At 45.7% G+C, this 25621-nt stretch overlaps 1 protein-coding gene across 1 annotated transcript in view; it reads right to left on the reverse strand.

Moving 5' to 3' along the window:
* Positions 1–25300, reverse strand: part of LOC145338626 (NACHT, LRR and PYD domains-containing protein 3-like) — a 45002-nt gene extending 19702 nt beyond the window's left edge. The window contains exons 1-5 of the mRNA XM_080183002.1: positions 24982–25300; positions 9808–9971; positions 6536–6707; positions 6364–6429; positions 3665–5444 (exon numbers count right to left, since the gene is read on the reverse strand). Of these exons, the coding sequence (XP_080039128.1) occupies positions 3665–5444; positions 6364–6429; positions 6536–6707; positions 9808–9971; positions 24982–25300 (2501 nt within the window). The remainder of the gene's footprint in view (positions 1–3664; positions 5445–6363; positions 6430–6535; positions 6708–9807; positions 9972–24981) is intronic.
* Between the last annotated feature and the right edge of the window lie 321 nt (positions 25301–25621).

Raw genomic sequence — 25621 nt, forward strand, 5'->3', positions numbered from 1 at the left:
ATGGGCAACCAGTCCGTTAGTAATTGTAATGAGGTGTTTTAAATACTTTGTAGTTTTAAAGGTACATGTTACACCTTTAATTAGTCCATACATATAAATATATGTCTTCTGTGTATTTTAGAAATTAAACAAAGAAACTTTGATGCACGAGTGCCTCTTTGATACTAAACACATTAGATACATTCCTTTAAAGCACCAAACTATTGGAATCACAGGGCCATAAAGGAGATTTAATTGCCTCACTAGAAACTTTATCAGAAACAACTGATACAAAAGTGAGTTTTAATGAAGCTGCCTTCACAGTTTGTAATCAAAACAGAGTCAGAAAGATATTAATGTCTTTGCTAATGAAAAAGTTATGGGAGGGGACTTAATTGGAACTGACAAGATGGTAACAATGATTGAAACTGTAGGTAATGATAAAAAGCTCAGTCATTGAATTGATAAGCAGTATACACCTGTGTTTCATTAAGTTGGCGATAAACAAAACATGGGGAAATAAATAGTGATGTCTTGAGGAGTGTACATATTACAGAGAAGGAGGTGCTGGAAGTCTTAAAGTGCATCAAGGTAGATAAATCTCTGGGACCTGATGAGATGTATCCCAGGACATTGTGGGAGGCTAAAGAGGAAATTGCGGGTCTTCTAGCCGAGATATTTGAATCATCAATAGTCACGGGTGAGGTGCCTGAAGATTGGAGAGTGCACATGTTGTGTCTTTGTTTAAAAAAAGCTGCCGGGAAAAGCCTAGGAAGTACAGGCCAGTGAGCCTGACATCTGTGATGGGTAAATTGTTGGAATGTATATTGAGAGACAGGATCTACAGGCATTTAGAGATGCAAAGACTGATTAGAGACAGTCAGCATGGCTTTGTGAGTGGAAAATTATGTCTCACAAATTTAATTGAGTTTTTTGAAGGGGTGACCAAGAAGGTAGATGAGGGCAATGCAGTTGATGTTGTCTACATGGACTTTAGCAAGATCTTTCTGCATGGTAGGTTGTTGCATAAAGTTAAATCTTACGGGATCCAGGGTATCTAAATAGATACAAAATTGGCTTCTTGACAGAAGCCAGAGAGCGGTTGTAGAGAGTTTTTTTTCAAACTGGAGGCCTGTGACCAGCGGTGTGCCTCAGAGATCAGGCCCACTGTTATTTGTCATTTATATTAATGATTTGGATGAGAATATAGGAGGCATGGTTAGTAAGTTTGCAGATGACACTAAGTTTGGTGGTATGGTGGACAGTGAAGAAAGTTATTTCCAATTGCAATGGGATCTTGGTTAGTTGGGCCAGTGGGCTGACGAATGGCAGATGGAGTTCAATTTAGACAAATGCGAGGTGATGTATTTTGGTAGATGGAACCAGGGCAGGACTTACTCAGTTAATGGGAGGGCATTGAGGACAGTTACAGAACAAAGAGATCTAGGGGTACATATTCATAGCTCCTTGAAAGTGGAGTCACAGGTGGACAGAGTGGTGAAGAAGGCATTCAGCATGTTTGGTTTCATCGGTCAGAACATTGAAGACAGGAGTTGGGACGTCTTGTTAAAGTTGTACAAGGCATTGGTGAGGCAACACTTGGAATGCTGTGGTCACTTGTAAAGTTCTGGTCACCCTATCGCAGAAGGGATATTATTAAACTAGAAAGAGTGCAGAAAAGATTTACTAGGATGCTACCGGGACTTGATGGATTGAGTTATAAGGAGAGGCTGGATAGACTGGGATGTTTTTCCTCTGGAGCACAGGAGGCTGAGGGGCAATCTTATAGAGGTCTATACAATAAAGAGGGGCACAGATCAGCTAGATAGTCAATATCTTTTCCCAAAGGTAGGGGAATCTAAAACTAGAGGGCATAGGTTTAAGGTGAGAGGGAAGAGATACAAAAGAGTCCAGAGGGACAATTTTTTCACACAGAGGGTGGTGAGTATCTGGAACAAGCTGCCAGAGGTAGTAGTAGAGATGAATACAATTTTATCTTTTAAAAAGCATTTAGATAGTTACATGGCAACGATGGGTATAGAGGGATATGGGCCAAACGCGGGCAGTTGGGATTAACTTAGGGGTTTCAAAAAAAAAGTGTGGCATGGACAAATTGGGCTGAAGGGCCTGTTTCCATGTTGTAAACCTCTATGACTTAGGGCTATAACTGGGGAATATCCTGAAGGCACATCCCTTAGAGATTCAGTTAACTTCATTTCACTGACAAGGCCATAAAATGTTCATGGCTTTTGTAGACCCCCCCCTTTATCTATTAAAGGATGCCCATGTGAGACTGTTTTAGTAAAGATGCTTTGTGAGGCTGCTATCAAAATAGAGACATGATATCTGACTAAGAGATTAGAGGACAGGCTTCGGGATGATTTATTGAGGTACCCACGAGGTATTATGATCTCGTGGATCAGGGTTGTTCAGCACTTTTTCCATTAGATCAATATGTAAAGGATGTCATTTGTAACACTTTTGATTGGATTGTGAGAAACTGACTGTAAGCTGCAGAATAGTACAAACCAGGATGATTTTCTTTGTCTGGTGAAGTGGTGTCTCTGGCCCATTGTGACGGGAATTGATTCCCCTGGGAGCAAGTAAAATAAAGACAATTTGTCGATTATCTATCTTATGTTAATGTGTGCTTGTGTTAAATTCAAACTGGGAAGTTGAGATTTTGACAGGGGTGATCGGTGGGTCAGGGTATCCTGCTGCCACGCTGCAAAAGGATTACGGACAGAGGGAAGAAGGACGTTGATCAGGGCTGGCCATCTTGATGAGGGGGGAATCAGGAGAGGGAGCAGGTTGGGGCAGCTGGGGAGAGGGGGAAATGGTGATCGGGCCGGGTGGGGGGAGCAGGGGTTGGGGGGGGGGGGCGGGGGGGGGCTCTGGTGGAACATCAGGGCTGGCCAGGAGAGGTCGGGAGGCAAGTGCCTGAGGGTGGGGGGGTATCGGAGTGGCAGTGATGCAGGGTCCCGGGGCTGGCCAGGGATTGAGCTGGTCAGCAGTCGGCAGGCTGGTAATGCAAGGCCACTCCGTGTGCCAATCTTGGCACTGATAGATTGGCACATTTGCAGTGACCTGCTCAGCACAGTGCTGCTGACCTCTCCAGTGGGAATAGGCCCCCTCACTGATTTTCCGTGTGAATCTACGGTGCTCAGAGTGTGGGAGATTCATTCTGAAAATCATGTGAAGAAAATCAGTGGGGTTACTCCAGTTTTTATGTGAATTCAGCACTGAGAATTCTTTGACTTTCACCCCCAGAATCTTTACCTTGGCAGGTTAGCCAATCTGGTACCTGAAGGACCAATGGAGTCGAGGCACAATGTCGTTTGGAAGGAAAGGGAAGGACAACAGTTCAGGATTGCTGATAGACTCATACCCAAATGGTGAGAGTGCTGATCAGGAGATTCTCTGTGTCTCAGTCATTGCTTCCTCAATGACCTTTCAGATCAAAGTAAGCTCCTTAAAACCATTACCTCGAGAAAGAAATTCACTCCCTGCTTTTCACCTGTAATATGGGTATGAAAAATCTGACTTCACACAATTTACACACAGATCTCTTCCTGATAGGGGAGTGATAGATCCTGAGAAGGAAGGAGATTAGGAAACAGGAAAGGAGAAAAACCAGAAAATCAAATGACTGAAGCAAGAGTGGGCGAATAATCTACGGACATACCTGAGCTGTTTGCATTTGTGTAGAACAGGTGCCAGTCTCTGGATCCCTTCAGTTCCCAGGCAGCAGTTATTGAGGTTAAGCTCCAGTATTTCATCCCAGTGACTAATGACAGCCGCCAGCACAGAGCAGTCCGTAGGTGTCAGTCGGATTGCACTGTCGGGAGAGTCATGACCCAGTGCGAGTATTCCTCCCGATCCCACAGTGTTCCGCATTAACTCTGTGTTCTGTAACTCAAACAGATAATAGAGTGATTCCAACAACTTGCTGCTGCTACTGCCTTCACTTTGTGTGTTGAGATTGTTCCGGGTATTGCTTAGGTTGTTCTCAGTTTGTTCCTTCACCCAGTCAGTCACTCTGCAGATGGTCTGATAAGGAAGGGGTCCCAGGATGTCTCCGAGTATCCGAGCTGAAACTGACGAGGAGAGACCGACCATAAATCGGAGGAATGTCCTGGATCTGTCACCACGCTCAGCAGCAGAATCCAGGAGCTGTGTCAGATTCTGTGGATCCACAGTCAGGTATTTAGCCAGAGCTGCTACAAACTCCTGGAGGGTGATGTGAATGAATGAGAAGATGGGTTGAGACATATCTGTGTTGAGATATTCTATCAGAAACCCTGGCAAGGTGTGTGATCGCTCCAATCCGAAATTATTTAACTGCTTCTCATTAAAATGGATGATATTATCACAGATTCCCATGTGGGCCATTTTACCAGCTTTAATTACCAGGTCACGAATTTGTTCAGGACTGAGATCATGATGTTTATAAATGTTGAATTCATGGTTTTTAAAAATATTTGAGATGTAAGTTGCAAATATCTGAGTAACTGTTGCAGGGAGAATTTCCCATGTCCCCTGCATTTGTCTCAATCCTGGAGCCAGTGAGTAACAGATGATTCTGCAATAGGAGGGGTTGTCACACATGGAGTACAGGATGTCATTCTGTTCCACATAGGTGAAAGCTGCTTCTGCCAGGCTCTGATCTCCAAAGTATTTCTGAAAGTACTCCTTGCGCTGCTCCTTTAAGAAGCCCACAATCTCTGCCCACAGATTAATCTCAGCCTCTCTCAGTGACTCCAGTTCAGTCGGGCGGGTTGTGACCAGCACTGAACAGCCTTTCAATACTTTCTGTTGGATCAGACAGCGTACAATATCAGACACTTCACATTCACAGTCTGGGTGGAAACACTGGTGCTCAGGGAGTGAGTTTCTCTTTGAGTTTGTGAAATCGATCTTCTCCTTAAACTCCTCTAAACTGTCCAATATAAAGAGCAATCCCTGTGGATCCTCCCAGAGATGTTCAATCTCATTCCCAAAGTGAGGATATGAATCCAGGATCAGTTTCTTGATACTCGTTTTGCCTTTAATGTTGTTGAGGTCTCGAAATCTAAAGAGGAACACAAACTGGAACTGTGGATATATTTTCCCGTCCACCCAGTCACAGACAATCTTCTGGATCATGGTGGTCTTCCCAATTCCAGCAGCACCACTGACCACCGTAGTCCCAGACAGGCTGCTTTTCCCAAAACTGCTCCTGAAGAGCTGACCGATTCCCACTGGTTCCCTGTGTGTTTTGATCATCTTCCTCTGACCTTCCTCACGCCTTTTCCCTCTTACTGTTAGATCAAGTCTTGAAACATTCTGATCAGGGTCTGAAACAATGATGATCTGTTCGGTATATTGATCTTTCAGGGGGATTTTAAACTTTTTCCCACCAATGACATTGATCAGTAGATTCTCACTCTTTTCATGAAGGAATTTTTTGTGTTGCACCTGGATTTCTGAAATGAAAATTGAAATTGTTATCAATAGTATAACACAGAGTAGAATAGTATAACATGGGTGACACAGTGGTTTGTACTGTGGTCTCTCAGCACCAGAGACCCCAGTTCGATTCGAGCCTTGAGCGATTGTGTGGAGTTTGCACATGCTCCCTGTGTCTGTGTGGGTTTCCTCCGGGTGCTCCGGTTTCTCCCTACACTCCAAAGATGTGTGATTAGGTTGTTTGACCATGCTAAATTGCCCCTTAGTGCCGGGGGATTATCAGGGTCAATTTGTGGGGTTACAGGGATAAGCTCTGGGTGAGATTGTTGTAGGTGCAGGCTCAATGGGCCGAATGGCCTCCTTCTGCACTATAGGGATTCTATGATCTTTGATTTGATTTATTTATTGCCACATTTTTTAACATACAGTGAAAAGTATTGTTTCGTTCATGCTGTACAAACAAAGCATTCCGTACATAGACATAGGAAGGAGAGAGTGCAGAATTTAGTGTCACAGTCATAGCTAGGATATAATAGAACAGGGACAGAAAATAATCCGAAAGGCTAATGAAATGTTGGCCTTGAAAACTAGAATACAAGTTGGTCAAAACCATCAGTTACTCAAAACCCTGGTTAGACCACAGGTAGAGAACTGTAAGCTGAAGAATATATTGGCCTTGGAGGGAGTAGATTTAGCAGAATGATTTGCGTACTCCAAGGGTTCAATTACGAGGCGAGGTTACACAAACTAGGAATGAACTCTCTGCAATTTAGAAGGTTAAAGGGTTTGATTTATCAGAGTTTAAGATGTTGAGGGGAAGTCGGAGAACCAGAGAAGGCCATTGCCCCGTGGTACAAGAAACTGGAACACATTGAGTCTCACAGTTTGCTAGTTGGAGATCATTCTCAGGGAACCAATGCTTTTCTGCAGTTTTACCTTTCAGATAATTGGACACTCTGGATTCCATTTGACTCTGCCTCACTTCCATTGGTAGATTGGCTCCTATTAAAATAAGTTCCATTATTTACAATTCACATTTTTTCCATGTATAAACAGAATACTGAATATTCTCATCTTAAACTTGAGTACATTGAGTGTTACTTCACACCTTTATTTTCAATCTCTTGCAGTATCTTTCTCAGTTTTGGATAATTAGGCATCATCTTTACAAAGCCTTCCCACATTGCTCTCGCTGCCTGAGCTCCAGTCTCCATCACAGTATCCAGGAGAAGTTTGGAAGCTTCCCGTTGACGCCCGTCTCTCGCCAGCTGTTGGATTTCCTGGAAAATAACAGGCTAATCATCACCATGAGGGTCAGGAAATCTCTGGTCATTATTTGGTCTGAGTGAGTGTAGTGAGGATGTGGAGATGCTGGCATTGGACTGGGATAAGCACAGTAAGAACTCTCTCAACACCAGATTAAAGACCAACAGGTTTATCTGGTAGCACAAGCTTTCAGAGTGTCGCTCCTTCTTCAGCTGAGTGCAGTGAGCCAGAATTGAGAGAAATTCTTTCAAAAATGAAGCATGAAATTATGGCCCAATTGCTGGGTGGATAAACAATTAATTATTGTTGAGATGCAACAGACAAGTATTTAACAGAGTCTCCCGGTGTGTGGTGTAACTCTGTGTAATATGACTAGTGCATTGAGTGACTGCACTGTCGAGTGAGTGAGTGAATACCCAGGTATACAGTGGTCAGGAGGACTTGCCCTGGGACTCCTCAACCTTGACTCTGGACCACATGAAGCTCTGACATCGGGTCAAACATAGGCAAGGAATACTGTTGCTGTTTATTCCTTACTGCCCTCAATGCTCTTGTCAGCTGATGAATAAGTATTCCTCCATGTTGAATATCACTTGGAGGAAGCGCTGAGGGTGGCAATGGCACAGAGTGTTCTCTGGCTGGGAGACTTCAATGTCCGTCAGCAAGAGTGGCTGGGTAGCACCATTACTGACTGAATCCAAATGACAGAGCTGCTAGCCTGGGTCTGTGGCAGGATGGGGGAACAAACAGGCTTCATCCTCACTGACTGAGCCCTAAATGATAGAGCTGCTAGCCTGGGTCTGTGGCAGGCTCAGGGAACAAACAAGGCTTCATCCTCACCAATCTAGCTGCAATGCTTCTATCCATGACGGTACAGGTAGGAGTGACTGCCATCATCAGTCTGTGAAGATCATTATGCTTCGTGACATAAGCATTCGTTAGAGTGGATTGAAGATAAAGTTTCGAATTAGGCACCCATGTGGCATCAGCAGCTCAACCTGCTATCAACCATAATCTGTAATCCCATCTCCCAGCATCTCCTCCAACTGTACCATTACCATCAGACAAAGTGTTAACATAAGAACATAAGAAATAGGAACAGGAGTAGGCCATCTGGCCCTTCGAGCCTGCCCCGCCATTCAATAAGATCATGGCTGATCTGTCGTGGCTCAGTTCCACTTTCCCGCCCTCTCCCCATAACCCTTAATCCCCTCTCTTATCAAAAACCCATCAACCCGCTTCTTAAAAATATTTAGCGAGGCAGCCTCCACCACTTCAACGGGCAGAGAATTCCAGATATTCACCACCCTTTGAGTGAAGAAGTTCCTCCTCAACTCCGTTCTAAACCGCCCCCCCTTTATCTTGAGGCTGTGCCCCCTAGTCCTACTGTCTTTTTTGAGCGGGAAGAGTCTCTCCACCTCTATCCTATCCATCCCATTCATCATCTTATACGTCTCAATGAGATCTCCCCTCATTCTTCTGAACTCTAACGAGTACAAGCCTAGTTTATTCAGCCTCTCCTCATAGCTCAGCCCCCTCAACTCCGGTATCAGCCTAGTAAACCTCCTCTGCACTCCCTCCAAGGCCAAAATATCCTTGCGCAGGTGCGGCGCCCAAAACTGCACACAGTACTCCAGCTGCGGCCTCACCAATGCCCTATACAGCTGCAGAGGAGCGCAGGAAGGAATGCTGTGACGGCACCAAGCACACCTAAAAATGAGGTGGTAATCTGGTGAGGCTACAGAACAGGACTACATCCACACTAAACAGTGTAAGCCTCATGCTAAATAAAGACCTAAGTGATCCAAACACCAAGGAATCAGATATAAGCCTTGCCATCCGGCTATATTCGTTCATGAACGGTGGTGGACAATTAAACAACTCACTGGAGGAGGAGGCTCCACAAAGTTCCCCATCCTCAATGATAGAGGAACACAGCACATTCGTGCAAAAGATAAGGCTGCACGGGATTGAAAATTAGATAGGAATCGGCCTGGGCCTGTTTTTATTCCCCCACAGGTCAGGAGAAAAGGAACAGTTAGACAGGGAAACAGTGAAGCTGTGAGTGGATGGTCAAAGGAGAGCCAAAAAATTGATTTTGGAGCCAATCAGAGAGATTTTGGGGATCGCTGTGAAAGCGACTGGGAAAAGACAGAAACTGGAAGGGACTTTGCGCCAACGACCTGTATGAATAAAGGAACTGAATCACCATCTGGGGAATACAGAGGACTGAGAGACTGGGGAGCTGAAATCAATGCCAGTTATATTTAATGCTGAGTGCTTGCAATTTTATGAAATTCTTTTTGCTGTTTGGAATGAAATGTTTTGATTGAAATTTGAATTTTGATTGAAGTATTATTCACTTGTTAATTAATATTTGAGTTACATTGGTGTGGTTTGATTGTTACAGCAAGAATAGAAAGTGAAATGTTTTTGATGGGTTTATTTCGAGAGTCCATTCTTTTCACACTTTAACTGTCTCTTCAGGAATGATGATATAGTAAAGGGAAAGAGGTTGGTCTTGGACTGCACGGTGGAGAAGAGGCAGCCGATTCTAAAGGAGGAGAAGGGTGAGGGTTAGGAGGTCACTGTGGCCTGGTTTGGGAGCCTAGGGTGAAACTCTCCTGTTCTTCTTGGCCCACAAGCAGTGCTGAAAAGCTCCCTGGATCTCACTGACTGTCCTCACCATGCTGCAGCTGGAGGCTTTCCCAAGACCCAGGATAACCATCAGTTAAATCTGATCGATACAAGGCTACCAGCCTCAGTAACATCATTAAAATGCAATCAGTGTTGCAGGCTGCGGTTAGTGAACCCAACAATTGTTCGACCAAAGATGGGAGATCAGTGAGTTATACACACTTCTATTCTACAGCCTACCCCCAATCACACCCACACACCCATATTCAAAATGCCTCCTTCACTGTCATTATCGACTCTATTGAGGAACGAAGGTATCTGTTAACCATGTGGACAAACTAACATCTTCAGGAAAGAAGAGAACAAAACTGCCAGAAAGGCAAATCTGCATTAAAGAAAGCTATTGTACTGAAACATCTGTACTGTTTAAAACAATGATTAGCAGACGATTACATTGAGGATTTGTATTCTACATACCTTATAGCAACGATCATTCGACTTTACTTCACTTAGTATTGTCAGGCTGACACCTTCCACACGTCCCTCAATGACTTCTTCTATTCTCTGTCGGTAGAATTCAGTGACTTTGCGGAGCTGAGTGTCAGTGTAACCTCTCAGAGTCTCGCTGACAGCAGCACTATCTGGAAACACAGTAAAAATAAACTCCGTTACAAACAATGGCACATCACTGATTTCACCCATACTGAATATAATTTAAATTGGGATGTTGTGAGGTCTCAGGGTGACAGCATCACTGACAATGTCTCATTTATTGCCCGTCCCAATTGGCCTTTAGGTTGGTATTGAGACTTCTTGCTGCTCTTTCCAATTCCATCAACCTCTTCCCTATCATCAGCAAAGTGATGGAAGGTGTCATTGGCAGTGCTATCAAGTGGCAGCTAAACATTAAATAACCTGCTCACAGGCACTTAGTTTGGGGCCCTGACCTCATTACAGCCTTGGTTCAAACATGGACAAAGCAGCTGAACTCCAGAGATGAGGTGAGAGTGACTGTCCCTGATATCAAGGCAGCATCTGACCAAGTGAGGCATCAAGGAGCCTGAGCAAAATGGAGTCGATGGAAATCAGGGTAAATTCTCTGCTGGTTATAGTCATATCTGGTAGAAATGAAGATAGTTGTGATTGCTGGAAGTCAATCATCAGACTCCCAGGATCAGAATTCCTCAGGATTGTGTCTTAGGACAAACCATCCTCAGCTGTTTTATCAATTAGCTTTGCCTTCCATCAGTAGGTCAGAAATGGAGCTGTTTGCTGACAGTTGTACAATGTCCATGTGGTAGTGTGGCTTCTTTTATACAGCCGGAGCCAATGGAGTGTGAGCGCGCAAACCTGAGCCAGTCAGGAGCAAGGAGGACCTCAGTTAGAGTCCAGGCATTTTTATGGGGAATTCCTGGAACTCCTATGTGAATGTCAGGAAGTGTTTAAAAAGGGAACTTGTTTGGATAAAAGCTGAAATATACTTGAATCCCAAGACTATGCCCAGGTTTATCCGAGCTCATCCTGTACCATACACATTGCATCAGAAAGTGGAGGTTAAACTGACAATGCTGTTTGGGCACATCAAACCTGTACAGTTCTCAGAATGGGCTACACCCATTGTCCCTGTCCTGAATCCAGACCGCAGTGTGAGGATCTGTGAGGGCAATAAGCTGATGTTACAGAGAGAAGCCCAGCTGGATCATTCCCAGGATAGAGGACCTCTATGTTACTTTAGCCAGGGCCTCAAGTATACTAAGGTAGACTTAAGTTATACGTATCCAGAAAGTCAGTTACGATTAAGGGGGTTATATCAGGATACCTGACTGCCATTTGGTCTCTTGTCAGCCTTTGCTATTTTTCAGTACACTATAGAGAGCCTGTTACAGGGAATCCCCAACATGGTGATATACTTGAACGATGTACTAATTACAGGTGTATCTTCTGAGGAAGATGCTACAAACCTGGAAGAGGACTAAGAGGTTTAACAAAGCTGGCACTCATTTAAAGAAATATACATTTCCACCTGAGGGGCTTATGTACCTCAGTTTCAAAATGGATGCAAAGGGGTTGCATCCACCTAAAGATAAGGAGAAAGTTGCTAAAGGGCTGCTGGAACCGAGGAATATAAGAACATAAGAAATAGGAGCAGGAGTAGGCCATCTAGCCTTTGTGCCTGCTCCGTCATTCAATAAGATCATGGCTGATCTGAAGTGGATCAGTTCCACTTTCCCGCTTTCTCCCCATAACCCTTAATTCCCCTGTCTATCAAAAACCTATCTACCCGTGACTTAAATATATTCAGCAAGGTAGCCTCCACACTTCAACGGGCAGAGAATTCCAAAGACTCACCACCCTTTGAGGAAGAAGTTCCTCCTCAGCTCCGTTCTAAACTGTCCCCCCCTTATCTTGAGGCTGTGCCCTCAAGTCCTGCTGTCCTTTCTGAGCGGGAAGAATCTCTCTACCTCTACACTATCCATCCCTTTCATTATCTTATACGTCTCTATAAGATCCCCCCTCATCCTTCTAAATTCCAAATATGATCGAATTGAACCCGGAAATGTCCATTATTGCAAAAGATTTCTGTCAAATGTATCAACGATTCTGCCTGCCCTCTACACAGACATTAACAAGCATCAGTGATGTAAGTGGTTTGGCTTTGTTCATGTATTTTAACCCAAGCAAGCCAATAGAACATAGAACATAGAACATAGAACATAGAACATTACAGCGCAGAACAGGCCCTTCGGCCCACGATGTTGCGCCGACCAGTTACAAAAACAATGACCCACTAGCCTATACCAATCCCTTTTCGTCCATAAACCTATCCAGAGATCTCTTAAATGCCCCCAAACTAGACGCATTTACAACTGCAGCAGGCAGGGCATTCCAATCCCTCACCACCCGCTGGGTAAAGAACCTACCCCTGACATCCGTCCTGTAGCTACCCCCCCTTAATTTAAAGCCATGCCCCCTCGTGCTAGCTTTCTCCATCCGAGGAAAAAGGCTATCACTATCCACCCTATCTAAACCTCTAATCATCTTATATGTTTCAATAAGATCCCCTCTTAGCCGCCTTCTTTCCAACGAAAACAACCCTAGATCCCTCAGTCTCTCCTCATAGGACCTCCCCACCATACCAGGCAACATCCTAGTAAACCTCCTCTGCACCCTCTCCAACGCCTCCACATCCTTCTTGTAATGCGGGGACCAGAACTGTACACAGTACTCCAAGTGCGGCCGCACTAGAGTAGTGTACAGTTGCAACATTACACTGCGACTCCTAAATTCAATCCCCCTACCAATAAACGCCAAGACACCGTACGCCTTCTTGACAACCTTATCTACTTGATTCCCAACTTTCAGGGATCTATGTACACACACACCTAGATCCCTCTGTTCATCCACACTATTCAAAGTCCTCCCGTTAGCCCTATACTCGACACATCTGTTGCTCCTACCAAAGTGAATTACCTCACACTTCTCCGCATTAAATTCCATCCGCCACCTCTCGGCCCAGCTCTGCAACCTATCTAAGTCTCCCTGCAGACTATGACACCCTTCCTCACAATCTACCACACCTCCAACTTTGGTGTCATCAGCAAATTTACTAATCCACCCAACTATACCCTCATCCAGATCATTAATAAAAATTACAAACAACAGTGGCCCCAAAACAGATCCCTGAGGCACACCACTCGTAACTGCACTCCATGATGAATATTTACCATCCACCACCACCCTCTGTCTCCTATCTGATAGCCAATTCCTGATCCAACTTCCTAGATTACCCACAATCCCATACATCTGCATTTTCTGCAGAAGCCTACCATGGTGAACCTTATCGAACGCCTTACTAAAATCCATGTATACCACGTCAACTGCCTTACCCCCATCCACCTCTTTGGTCACCTTCTCAAAAAACTCAATAAGGTTAGTAAGGCACGACCTACCTGCTACAAAACCATGCTGACTATTTCTAATCAATTCATTACACTCCAAATAACTATAAATCCTATCCCTAATAATTTTTTCTAAAACCTTGCCCACAACAGAAGTAAGACTCACCGGTCTATAATTCCCGGCAAAGTCTCTGTTCCCCTTCTTAAACAATGGGACAACATTCGCTATCCTCCAATCCTCCGGGACTACACCAGAGACCAATGACGACCTGAAGATCTGAGCCAGAGGCTCTGCAATCACCTCTCTAGCCTCCCAGAGAATCCTAGGGTAGATCCCATCCGGACCAGGGGACTTATCTATTTTCAGCCCCTCAAGAATTTCCAGCACATCCTCTTTATCAACCGTAATACTGTCTATTTTACACCCCTGCAACCCAATGTCCTCCTCAGCTATATTCATGTCCCCCTGCGTGAACACCGAAGAGAAATATTGGTTCAATACTTCTCCAATCTCCTCCGGTTCCACACACAACTTCCCCCTGCTGTCTGTAACTGGCCCTAATCTTGCCCTGACCAACCTTCTGTTCTTGACATACCTATAGAACGCCTTAGGATTCTCCTTAATCCTATCAGCCAAAGTCTTCTCATGTCCTCTTTTAGCCCTTGTGATGTAGTCACTTGTGATGTATTTGCAATAGTACTATCCCATACAGCAGATGGGACGGAGAAGCCAATTGCATTTGCTTCGAGGTTTTGTCAGACACTGAGTAATGGTACTCACAAATTGACAAAGCCGGGCACTCCTGTACAGTGTGAGGAAATTTCACCAGTACACCCACTGATGGTACTTCACCACTGTAACAGACAGGCAGCAGATACATGGCAACACCACCACATGGAGGTTCCGCTTCAAATCATTCACCATCCTGACTTGGAAATATATCGCCGTTCCTTTACAGTCGCTGGGTCATAATCCTGAAATTCCCTCCCTAACGACATTGTGGGATGACCCACAGAACATGAACTACGATTCAAGAAGGCAGCTCACCACCACCTTCTCAAAGGCAAACAAGGATGGGCAATAAATGTTGGATAGCCAGCGACAACTGTGTCCCACAAACAAATTGAAAATAAGTCATTGTTGGGACTTTTCAATGAGGACAAGCCAGTGCTACCTATAGCCTTGGCCAGGGTGCAGAGATGGGTCTTGCTGCTGGCAGCAGACAGCTATCTGTTCCAGCACAGACTGGACACATCTCAAATGCAGGTTCATTTAACTGTCTCCTACTGCTGCAGGCCACACTGTCACTGCCGCAGGATTTAATGTCACTACTGCAGGCCACACCATCACTGCCGTAAGATTCAATGTCACTCCTGCAGGCCATACTGTCACTGCCCCAGGCCACACTATCAGTGCCGCAGGCCACACCACCGCTGCCACTGGCCACACTGTCACTGTTGTAGGGTTTAATGTCACTACTGTAGGCCACACCGTCACTGCCTGCTCCACAGGAGACAGTATTGCCTCTGCACTTCCTCAACACCGTGCCTGCTTCAACAGCTCTATAATTAAACTGTGAACAGATAGACTATTAACAAGGGTCAGGAAAATGATGCTGACAGTGTGGCACTTCAACTAGGCAGAGCAAATGAAGTTATATTTGCAAACAGACAATAACCTGTGAAGATGGAATGTTATTATGCAGGGTCTGTGCATTGTACAATCCCTGGGCACCAGTTGCTGCTCTAAGAGTTCACAATGTACATTCAATCCAGAGCAAAATGAAAGTGTTGGCCAGAATCCATGTCTGACATTGACAGTGAATTAAACAAATGGTTGGGCAGTGCAACAGTTTCAAGCTCAGCAAGCATAAGAACATAAGAACATAAGAAATAGGAGCAGGAGTAGGCCATCTAGCCCTTCGAGCCTGCCCCGCCATTCAATAAGATCATGGCTGATCTGAAGTGGCTCAGTTCCACTTTCCACTTTTCCCCCATAACCCCAATCCCCTTGCCTACCAAAAACCTATCTACCCTCGTCCCAAACATATTCAGCGAGGTAGCCTCCGCCACCTCAACTGGCAGAGAACTTCAGAGATTCACCACCCCTGAGCGAAGAAGTTCCTCCCCAACTCCGCTCCAAACTGTAGCCCCCCATCTCGAGGCTGTGCCCTCCATAGAACATAGAACATAGAACATTACAGCGCGGAACAGGCCCTTCGGCCCACAATGTTGCGCCGACCAGTCTTATTTTTAAAAAAAAACATTGACCCACTAATCTAAACCAATCCCTTTCCGTCCATAAACCTATCCACCAATCTCTTAAACGCCCCCAAACTAGGCGCATTTACAACTGCTGCAGGCAGGGCATTCCAGTCCCTCACCACCCTCTGGGTAAAGAACCTGCCCCTGACATCCGTCCTATAACTACCCCCCCTTAATTTAAAGCCATGCCCCCTCGTGCTAGATTTCTCCATCCGAGGAAACAGGCTATCACCATCCACCCTATCCAAACCTCTAATCATCTTATATGTTTCTATAAGATCCCCTCTTAGCCGCCTTCTTTCCAGTGAAAACAACCCCAAATCCCTCAGTCTCTCCTCATAGGACCTCCCCTGCATACCAGGCAACATCCTGGTAAACCTCCTCTGCACCCTCTCCAAAGCCTCCACATCCTTCCTGTAATGTGGGGACCAGAACTGCACACAGTACTCCAAGTGCGGCCGCACCAGAGTTGTGTACAGTTGCAACATGACGCTGCGACTCCTAAATTCAATCCCCCTACCAATAAACGCCAAGACACCATACGCCTTCTTAACAACCTTATCTACTTGATTCCCAAGTTTCAGGGATCTATGTACACATACACCTAGATCCCTCTGCTCCTCCACTCTATTCAAAGTCCTCCCGTTAGCCCTATACTCAACACATCTGTTATTCCTACCGAAATGGATTACCTCACACTTCTCCGCATTAAACTCCATCCGCCACCTCGCAGCCCAGCTCTGCAACCTGTCCAAGTCACCCTGCAAACTTCGACACCCTTCCTCACAATCTACCACACCTCCGACTTTGGTGTCATCAGCAAACTTACTAATCCACCCAACTATACCCTCATCCAGATCATTAATAAAGATTACAAACAGCAGTGGCCCCAAAACAGATCCCTGAGGCACACCACTCGTAACCGAACTCCATGATGAATAATTACCATCAACCACCACCCTCTGTCTCCTATCTGCTAACCAATTCCTGATCCAAGTACCTAAATTACCACCAATCCCATACATCTGCATTTTCTGCAGAAGCATACCATGGTGAACCTTATCACATAAGTACATAAGAAATAGGAGCAGGAGTAGGCCAACCAGCCCCCCGAGCCTGCTCTGCCATTCAAGATTATGGCTGATCTCAGTTCCACATTACTGCCCTCTCCCCATAACCCTTAATCCCCTCTCTCATCAAAAAATCATCAACCCGAGTCTTAAAAATATTTAGCGAGGCAGCCTCCACAACTTTAACGGGCAGAGAATTCCAGAGATTCACCACCCTTTGAGTGAAGAAGTTCCTCCTCAACTCTGTCCTGAACCGCCCCCCCTTTATCTTGAGGCTATGCCCCCTAGTCCTACTATCCTTTCTGAGCGGTAAGAGTCTTTCCACCTCTATCCTATCCATCCCATTTATCATCTTATACGTCTAAGCATTACCTCTAACAGCAAACCTACACCCCCGGGAATGGCCAGACTGTCCGTGGTCACGGATTCACATAGATTTTGTTGGGGCAGATGTTTCTAATCCTAGTAGATGTCCATTCCAAATGATTGGATGTTCAGCTGCATCTATAGGGGCAGCACAGTGTCACAGTGGGTTAGCACTGCTACCTCACAGCTCCAGGCACCTGGGTTCGATTCCCAGCTTGGGTCACTCTCTGTGTGGAGTTTGCTCATTCTCCTCGTGTCTGCATGGGTTTCCTCCGGATGCTCAGGTTTCCTCCCACACTCCAAAGATGTGTGGGTTAGGTTGATTGGCCATGTGAAATTGCCCCTTAGTATCCCTTAATATCCCAGGATTTGTAGGTTTGGGGATTAGTGGGGTAAATATGTGGGATAACAGAGGGATTGTTGTTGGTGCAGACTGAAAGGGCCGAATGGCCTCCTTCTGCACTATAGGGATTCTATGATTCTACTGTTGATAAACTGAGGCAGATCTTTGTGGTTCATGGTCTTCCCAAAGTGTTGGTTTCAGACAACGGAAGGCACTCACAGCTGACAATCTTCAGGCTTCTGTCAAGTTTAATGGCATTTGTCAGGTCAGCCTCCTACTATCCTGCCTCAAATGGGTTGGTGGAGCGAGCTGTGCGGATTCAAAGTTTCCATGAAGAAGCAGGCTCAGAGGCTGTTGCCATAGTGATTGTCCCACAACATTACACCTCACACCAGCGCTGGGGTCACACCTGAAGAATTACTGATGGGTCGGTGTCTCCGTATCTTTTAGACTTAGTGTTCCCAAATTTATCGGAGGGGGGGAGGCTAAACAAGCCTCAGAAAGAGTATCATGACTGCCAGAAATGGAACAGGTCGTTTAATATGGACAATCTTATGTTGACGTGGAACTTTGATGGCAGACCTGCCTGGGTGTCAGGGAAAGTTAGAATCATAGAATCCTTACAGTGCAGAAAGAGGCCATTCAGTCCATCAAGTCTCTACTGACTCTCCAAAAGACTCAGGCCCACCCCTTTGCTCTATCTCCATAACACCATGCATTTAGCATGGTTAATCCATCGAACCAACACATCATTGGACACAGAAGGGGCAATTTTACATGGCCAATCCACCTAACCTGCACATCTTTGCGCTGTGGGAGGAAACCGGAGCACCTGGAGGAAACCCACACAGACATGGGGAGAACATGCAAACTTCACACAGACAGTCACCCAAGACCAGAAGTGAACCCAGGTTCCTGGTGCTGTGAGGCAGCAGTGCTAACCACTGTGCCAATGTGCCAGAGAAGACAGGTCCAGTCTCATAGGTGGTGGAGGCACAAGGTCACTGAGTTAGGAAACATGTCAATCACTGATGCAAGAGAGTGGAACCAACTCCAGGAGACGAGCAAGTGAGCCCCACATCAGGTTCACATGTAGCAGCCCCCGAACAAGAGAGTTCCATTTCCATGATGGAGCCAAGACAGCTTGGCTGCAGCAGAGAAAGGAACTGCACAAGGCTTGTCTCCAGATATGGTCAGTTCCATCAGTGGATCCAGTGTCACCGGCTGCTGAAGAACCCCTGACAAGAGTTGCAGTATTCCAAAAGGGTCTGAGGTCTCCGGAAAGGCTGAGATTATGAACTGGTGTCTCTCCTGTAATATTGTTGTTTGTCTGTCTATTTTAACTGCCTTTCGTTTTGTTTTAGTATAGGTAGTCCAAGCAGTTTGCAGGGGGAAGAAGTATGGTAACATGGCTCCTGTAGTGGGGTGGTCCTTCATGGGCCACACGACTGGGTCAAATCCAGTGGCGTGCCTGAACCTAGATCAGTTGGAAGTGAGGACAGCAGGTCTGGGGCTGAAGAGTTTCAGTTGGAGTCAGAATGTTGTTCGGTGTAGCCGTGTACTGATTGTTGAAAACTTCATTGATATAGTTTATTCTCATCACTAAACCTTTTATTTGCCACATCGAGTCACCTTGCATTATTTCAGTTCAGTACCATTAGCAACACCTCAATAGCTGAAACAGTCTCTGTCAATAGGCACTTAGAACTGGATAACATTCAGGCTTGGGCAGCACGGTGGCACAGTGGTTGGTTATCACTGCTACCACAGTGTCAGGGACCCGAGTTCAATTCCAGCTTTGGATGACTGTGTGGAGTTTGCATGTTCTCTCCATGTCAGGTGGGTTTCCTCTGAGCGCTCTGGTTTCTTCTTGAGGATGAGAAGGGGGACTTAGTGGTAGGGGATGGGGATATGGCTGAGGTCTTGAATAACTTTTTTGTTTCGGTCTTCACGGAGGAGGACGTAAATTGGAGGGAGTGCAGAGGAGGTTTACTAGGCTGATACCGGAGTTGAGGGGGTTGAGCTATGAGGAGAGGCTGAATAAACTAGGCTTGTACTCGTTAGAGTTTAGAAGAATGAGGGGAGATCTCATTGAGACGTATAAGATGATGAATGGGATGGATAGGATAGAGGTGGAGAGACTCTTCCCGCTCAAAAAAGACAGTAGGACTAGGGGGCACAGCCTCAAGATAAAGGGGAGGCGGTTTAGAACGGAGTTGAGGAGGAACTTCTTCACTCAAAGGGTGGTGAATCTCTGGAATTCTCTGCCCGTTGAAGTGGTGGAGGCTGCCTTGCTAAATATTTTTAAGAAGCGGGTTGATGGGTTCTTGATAAGAGAGGGGATTAAGGGTTATGGGGAGAGGGCGGGAAAGTGGAACTGAGCCACGACAGATCAGCCATGATCTTATTGAATGGCGGGGCAGGCTCGAAGGGCTAGTTGGCCTACTCCTGCTCCTATTTCTTATGTTCTTATGTTCTTATGTGTTAGAGATGGAAAGGTGGTAGGACTGGAGGGTCTCAATGACATTACTGTTACTAGAGAGGCGGTGCTCGACAGACTGGAGGGGCTGATTGTGGACAAGTCCCCAGGACCGGATGGAATGCATCCGAGGGTTCTGAAAGAAATGGCGGAGGTGATAGTGGATGCCTTGGTGGTTATTTTCCAGACGTCACTGGATTCCGGGGAAGTGCCGGAAGATTGGAAAACGGCTAATGTTACGCCGTTGTTTAAGAAGGGTGCCAGGCTAAAGGCAGGGAATTATAAGCCGGTTAGTTTGACGTCTGTTGTAGGTAAAATGTTAGAATCCGTCATCAAGGAGGAAATAGCGAGGCATCTTGAGGGGAACTGCTTGATAGAGCAGATGCAGCACGGTTTTGTTAAAGGGAAGTTGTGTCTGACAAATTTACTGGAGTTCTATGAGGATGTGTCGAGGGCGGTGGATAGAGGAGAGCCGGTGGATGTGGTCTTTCTTGATTTTCAGAAGGCGTTTGACAAGGTACCTCACAAGAGGTTATTGCAGAAGGTCAGGGGGCATGGAGTTGGGGGTAGGGTGTTAGCATGGATTGAGGACTGGTTGTCAAATAGGAGGCAGAGAGTGGGGGTCAATGGGTGCTATTCGGATTGGCGGATGGTGACTAGTGGAGTGCCCCAGGGGTCGGTGCTGGGGCCTCAGCTATTTACCATTTATATAGATGATCTGGAGGAGGGAACCGAGTGCAGGGTGTCGAAATTTGCTAATGACACCAAGATTGGTGGAACGGCAAATTGTGCGGAGAGTGGGGAGAGTCTACAGAAGGATCTAGATAGGCTGGGCAAATGGGCCAGGAAATGGCAAATGGAATTTAATGTTGGCAAGTGCGAGGTGGTCCACTTTGGTAGGAATAATGGTAGGAAGGATTATTACTTACGTGGCGAAAAACTGCAGCAGGCGACGGTGCAGAGGGACCTCGGGGTCCTTGTGCATGAGTCGCAAAAACCCAGCTTGCAGGTGCAGCAGGTGGTCAGGAAGGCGAATGGGATGCTGGCCTTCATAGCGAGGGGAATTGAATATAAAAGTAGGGAGGTCTTGCTGCAGCTGTATAGGGCATTGGTGAGGCCACAGCTGGAGTACTGTGTGCAGTTTTGGTCGCCGCACTTGCGCAAGGATACTTTGGCCTTGGAGGGAGTGCAGAGGAGGTTTACTAGGCTGATACCGGAGTTGAGGGGGTTGAGCTACGAGGAGAGGCTGAATAAACTAGGCTTGTACTCGTTAGAGTTTAGAAGAACGAGGGAAGATCTCATTGAGACATATAAGATGATGAATGGGATGGATAGGATAGAGGTGGAGAGACTCTTCCCGCTCAGAAAGGATAGTAGGACTAGAGGGCACAGCCTCAAGATAAAGGGGGGGGGAGTGGTTTAGAACGGAGTTGAGGAGGAACTTCTTCACTCAAAGGGTGGTGAATCTCTGGAATTCTCTGCCCGTTGAAGTGGTGGAGGCTGCCTCGCTAAATATTTTTAAGACGCGGGTTGATGGGTTTTTGATAAGAGAGGGGATTAAGGGTTATGGGGAGAGGGCGGGAATGTGGAACTGAGCCACGACAGATCAGCCATGATCTTATTGAATGGCGGGGCAGGCTCGAAGGGCTAGTTGGCCTACTCCTGCTCCTATTTCTTATGTTCTTATTTCTTATGTTCTTAAATGTACAGGGTTATTGGGATAGGGGAGGGCCTGGGTAAGATGCTCATTTGTTGCAGACCTGATGGGCTGAATGAACTCTTTCTGCACTGTAGGGATTCTATGATCCTAAATTTGTGCTGACAAGTTGGAAGTAATATTTGTGCCACACAACTGTCAGGCAATTACCATCACCACACGAGAGAATCTAACCATCTCCCCTTGACATTCAATGGCATTCTCTGTTCAATTCTCACTATCAGCATCATCAGGGTTACCATTGACCAGAGATATATATGTGGGTTGACAAGAGTAGGTCAAAGGCTAGGAATCCTGTGGTGAATTACTCACTGCAGGATTGAGTAACTCACCCTCTGACTCCTCAAAGCCTGTCTACCATCTACAAGGCACAAATCAGGAATGTGACGGAATACTCTCCCACTTGCCTGAAATGAGAATCGCTCACACAAGAGGCTGGACACCAGCCAGGACAAAGTAATCCACATGCTCACAGCCTGAAACATTCACTCAGTCTATCACCGACACACAGTGGCAGCCGTACGTACCATTTATAAGATGCATTTCAACAACTCACCAAGGAGCCCCCAACAACACTTTCCAAACCTGTCACCTTAAAGTGCAGAGACAGCCGATGATAGAATACTACAGCCTACAAGTATCCCACTGAGCCTCACATCATCCTAAATTAGAACTATAATCTCTGGGTCATAATCCTGGAACTCCCTCCCTAACAGCACTGTGGGTACCAGACCACATGGACTGCAGCGGTTCAGGAAGATGCTCACCACTATCTTCCCAGAAACAATTAGGGATTGGCAATACATGCTGGCCTAGTCAGTGACACTTACATCACATAGAGGAATAAAAATATACTGCAGCCTATGGGGGTGGATACCATTCTGTATGGATTTCCAGGATCTTAACCCAACAATGAAGGAACGGTTGATACTGTTGGGCCATAGGAGGTGCTGTCTTTCAAATTCAACATTAAATCAAGGCTCTGTAAGTGGATGGAAAATCTGCCCAGTGTTCCTGCCAAAGCCACTCCTCATGTCAGTGATCTGTTCATTGAAGTCAGTAAAGGAACTGGCTCAAGGATGATGAAACACATTGTCAAAAAGGAAAGGTGGATAGAGTTATAGAGATTTACAGCATGGAAACAGACCCTTTGGCCCTACTTATCCATGCTGCCCTTTTTTTTTAAACCCCTAAGCTAGTTGCAATTGCCTGCATTTGGCCCATGTCCCTCTATATCCTTCTTACCCATGAAACTGTCTAAACATTTTTTTAAAAGACAAAATTTACCCACTTCTAGCTTGTTCCAGACACTCACCACCCTCTGTGTGAAAAAATTGCCCCTCTGGACTCTTTTGTATCTCTCCCCTCTCACCTTAAACCTACGCTCTCTAATTTTAGACTTCCTACCTTTGGGAAAAGATATTGACTATCTTGTGATCTGTGCCCCTCATTACTTTATAGACCTGCGTAAGATCTCCCCTCAGCCTGCTACATTCCAGAGAAAAAAAATCCCTGTCTATCCAACCTCTCCTTATAACTCAAACCACTAAGGCCCGGAAGCATTCTAGTAAATCTCTTCTGCAAATCTTTCTAGTTCAATAATATCCTTTCTACAATCGGGTGACCAGAACTGTACACAGTATTCCATGTGTGGCCTTAACAATATTTTGTATAACTTCAACAATACATCCCAACTCCTCTATTCAATGTTCTAATCAATGAAACCAAGCATGCTGAATGCTTTCTTCACCACTCTGTCCACCTGTGACTCCACTTTCAAGGAGTTATGAACCTGTACCCCGAGACCTGTTTGTTCTGTAACTCTCTCCAGTGCCCTACTATTAACTGAGTAAGTCCTGCCCTGGTTCAATCTACCAAAATGCATCACCTCGCATTTATCTAAATTAAATTCCATCTGCCATTCATCAGCCCACTGTCCCAACTGATCACTGTCCACTATGCCACCAATCTTGGTGTCATCTGCAAACTTGCTAATACTGATCCCTCAGGCACATCGCTGGTCACAAGCCTCTAGTTTGAAAAACAACTCTCTACAACCACCCTCTGGCTTCTGTCATCAAGCCAATTTTGTATCCATTTAGATACCTCACCCTGGATCCCGTGAGATTTAACCTTCTGCAACAATCTACCATGTGGCACCTTGTCAAAGGCCTTACTAAAGTCCATGTAGACAACATCAACTGCACTGCCCTCATCTACTTTCTTAGTTACCCCTTCAAAAAACCCAATCAAATTTGAGACATGATTTTCCACTCACAAAGCCATGCTGACTGTCCCTTACCAGTCCTTATGTCTCTAAATGCCTGTCGGGCTTGTCTCTCTAAATACCTTCTAATAATTTACCCACCACAGATGTGAGGCTCACAGCCTGTCTTTCCAGGCTTTTCCCTGCAGCCCTTTTTAAACAAAGACACAACATTTGCCATCCTCCAATCTTCAGCACCTCACCTGTGACTATCGATGATTCAAATATCTCGGCTAGGGGACCCGCAATTTCCTCCCTAGCCTCTCAATGGGATACACTTCATCAGGTCCCATCTGTTGTGGATCTGCACATAGATGACCTTATTGATCCTTAAGAGGCCCTACTCTCTCCCTTGTTACTCTTTTGCCTTTTATGTATTTATAGAAGCTCTTTGGATTCTCCATTGCCTTATCTGCCAAAACAATCTCGTGTCCCCTTTTTGCCCTCCTGATTTCTCTCTTAATGCTACTCCTACACTGCCTATACTCCTCAAGAGATTCACTTGATCCCAGCTGCCTATGCATGTCATGTGCCTCCTTCTTCTTCATGACCAGATGGACAAGTCAATTGTCCATCTGGTCAATTGCAGAGTCAATTATAACCTTCAAAAGGCAATCCATAGAATCCCTACAGTTCAGAAGTCCATGGAGTCTGCGTGGACTCTCCGACAGAGCATCTTACCCTGGCCTTATCCCCATAATCTTGCATATTTACTCCACTAATCCTCCTAGTCTACATCTTGAGCCTCTAAAGGAAAGCATAGCCCATCAACCTAACCCTGCATTTCTTTGGACTGTGGGAGGAAATCGGGGCACCCGGAGGAAACCCACAAAGACATGGGAGAAATTGCAGACACCACACAGTCAGTCACCCATGGCTGGAATTGAACCCGGATCTCTAGTGCTAACCATTGTGTCACCGTGCCGTTCCACGGTTAAACAGTTTAAGGAGAACTTGAGAATTTACAGGGCTAAGCAGCTTAGTATGGAGTGGGATTAATCAGATAGCTCTCTCATAGACAGAGTACAGTAACAAGAGCCAAATGGCCTCCTTTCCTGCATTGTGATATCGTATGATTCTGGGATTAATTTTGGCAGCAGGGAGCTACTGCAGTCAGTGCGACTGTCTGTTCACTGCAAGTTTCCACACCCAGATAACAGAGGTTTTGTCATGTTCAAAGCTGACTGTTAGACAAAGGGCATGAAAGACATTGTTTGACATGTAAAGGGAGAAGTTGTATAGATACCTCTGTCAATCTGATCCAATACATCAGACAAATGGAAAGAGAAGGTCGACATCTTTGCTTTTTTCGCAGGTACGGCTGTGTCTCCACTGTCAGCTAATTGAGGAAGCCAGGCACCGAAGTCCGATGTACCTGTGCCCTGCATACTGACAGACTCTAGTTCCATATTCTCAAATGAATCTTCCCTGTTGTCCATCTGGTTCACATTTTCACCAGTGTTGGCAGTGTTCACGGTGACTTTGATAAGTGTATGATTCTCATCACCAGTGAGATAGCTCGAGTAAGAACTGTGTGGATCTGTTATATTTCCAATCTGATTCATGTTACTGAAGGGATTATCACCTTAACTGGGGGATATTCTATCCTCACCTCCCACTGCTCTTTTACTCAACGCAAACTCACTGACTGTCTCTGATTTGCCACTGGTCTGATTCCAACTGGTAACAGAGCACTTTGTTTCTACACTGGGATCCTGGGATCTGTAGCTGAAGCCAGTATTCCCACTCATGCTGCAGTCCCTCTCATTCCCACTCCTCTGACGGAAAGCATTACCTTTATAAGCTGCTGTCCTCGAGACCTGTTCCTCACCCCCAGGAGCTGCACCAGGCCAACCTCCAACATTAGCAAAGACCCTCTGGACTCC

The sequence above is a fragment of the Carcharhinus amblyrhynchos genome, unplaced genomic scaffold, assembly GCF_965287045.1.
Source record: "Carcharhinus amblyrhynchos unplaced genomic scaffold, sCarAmb.v2.hapA chromosome_111, whole genome shotgun sequence".
NCBI lineage: Eukaryota > Metazoa > Chordata > Chondrichthyes > Carcharhiniformes > Carcharhinidae > Carcharhinus > Carcharhinus amblyrhynchos.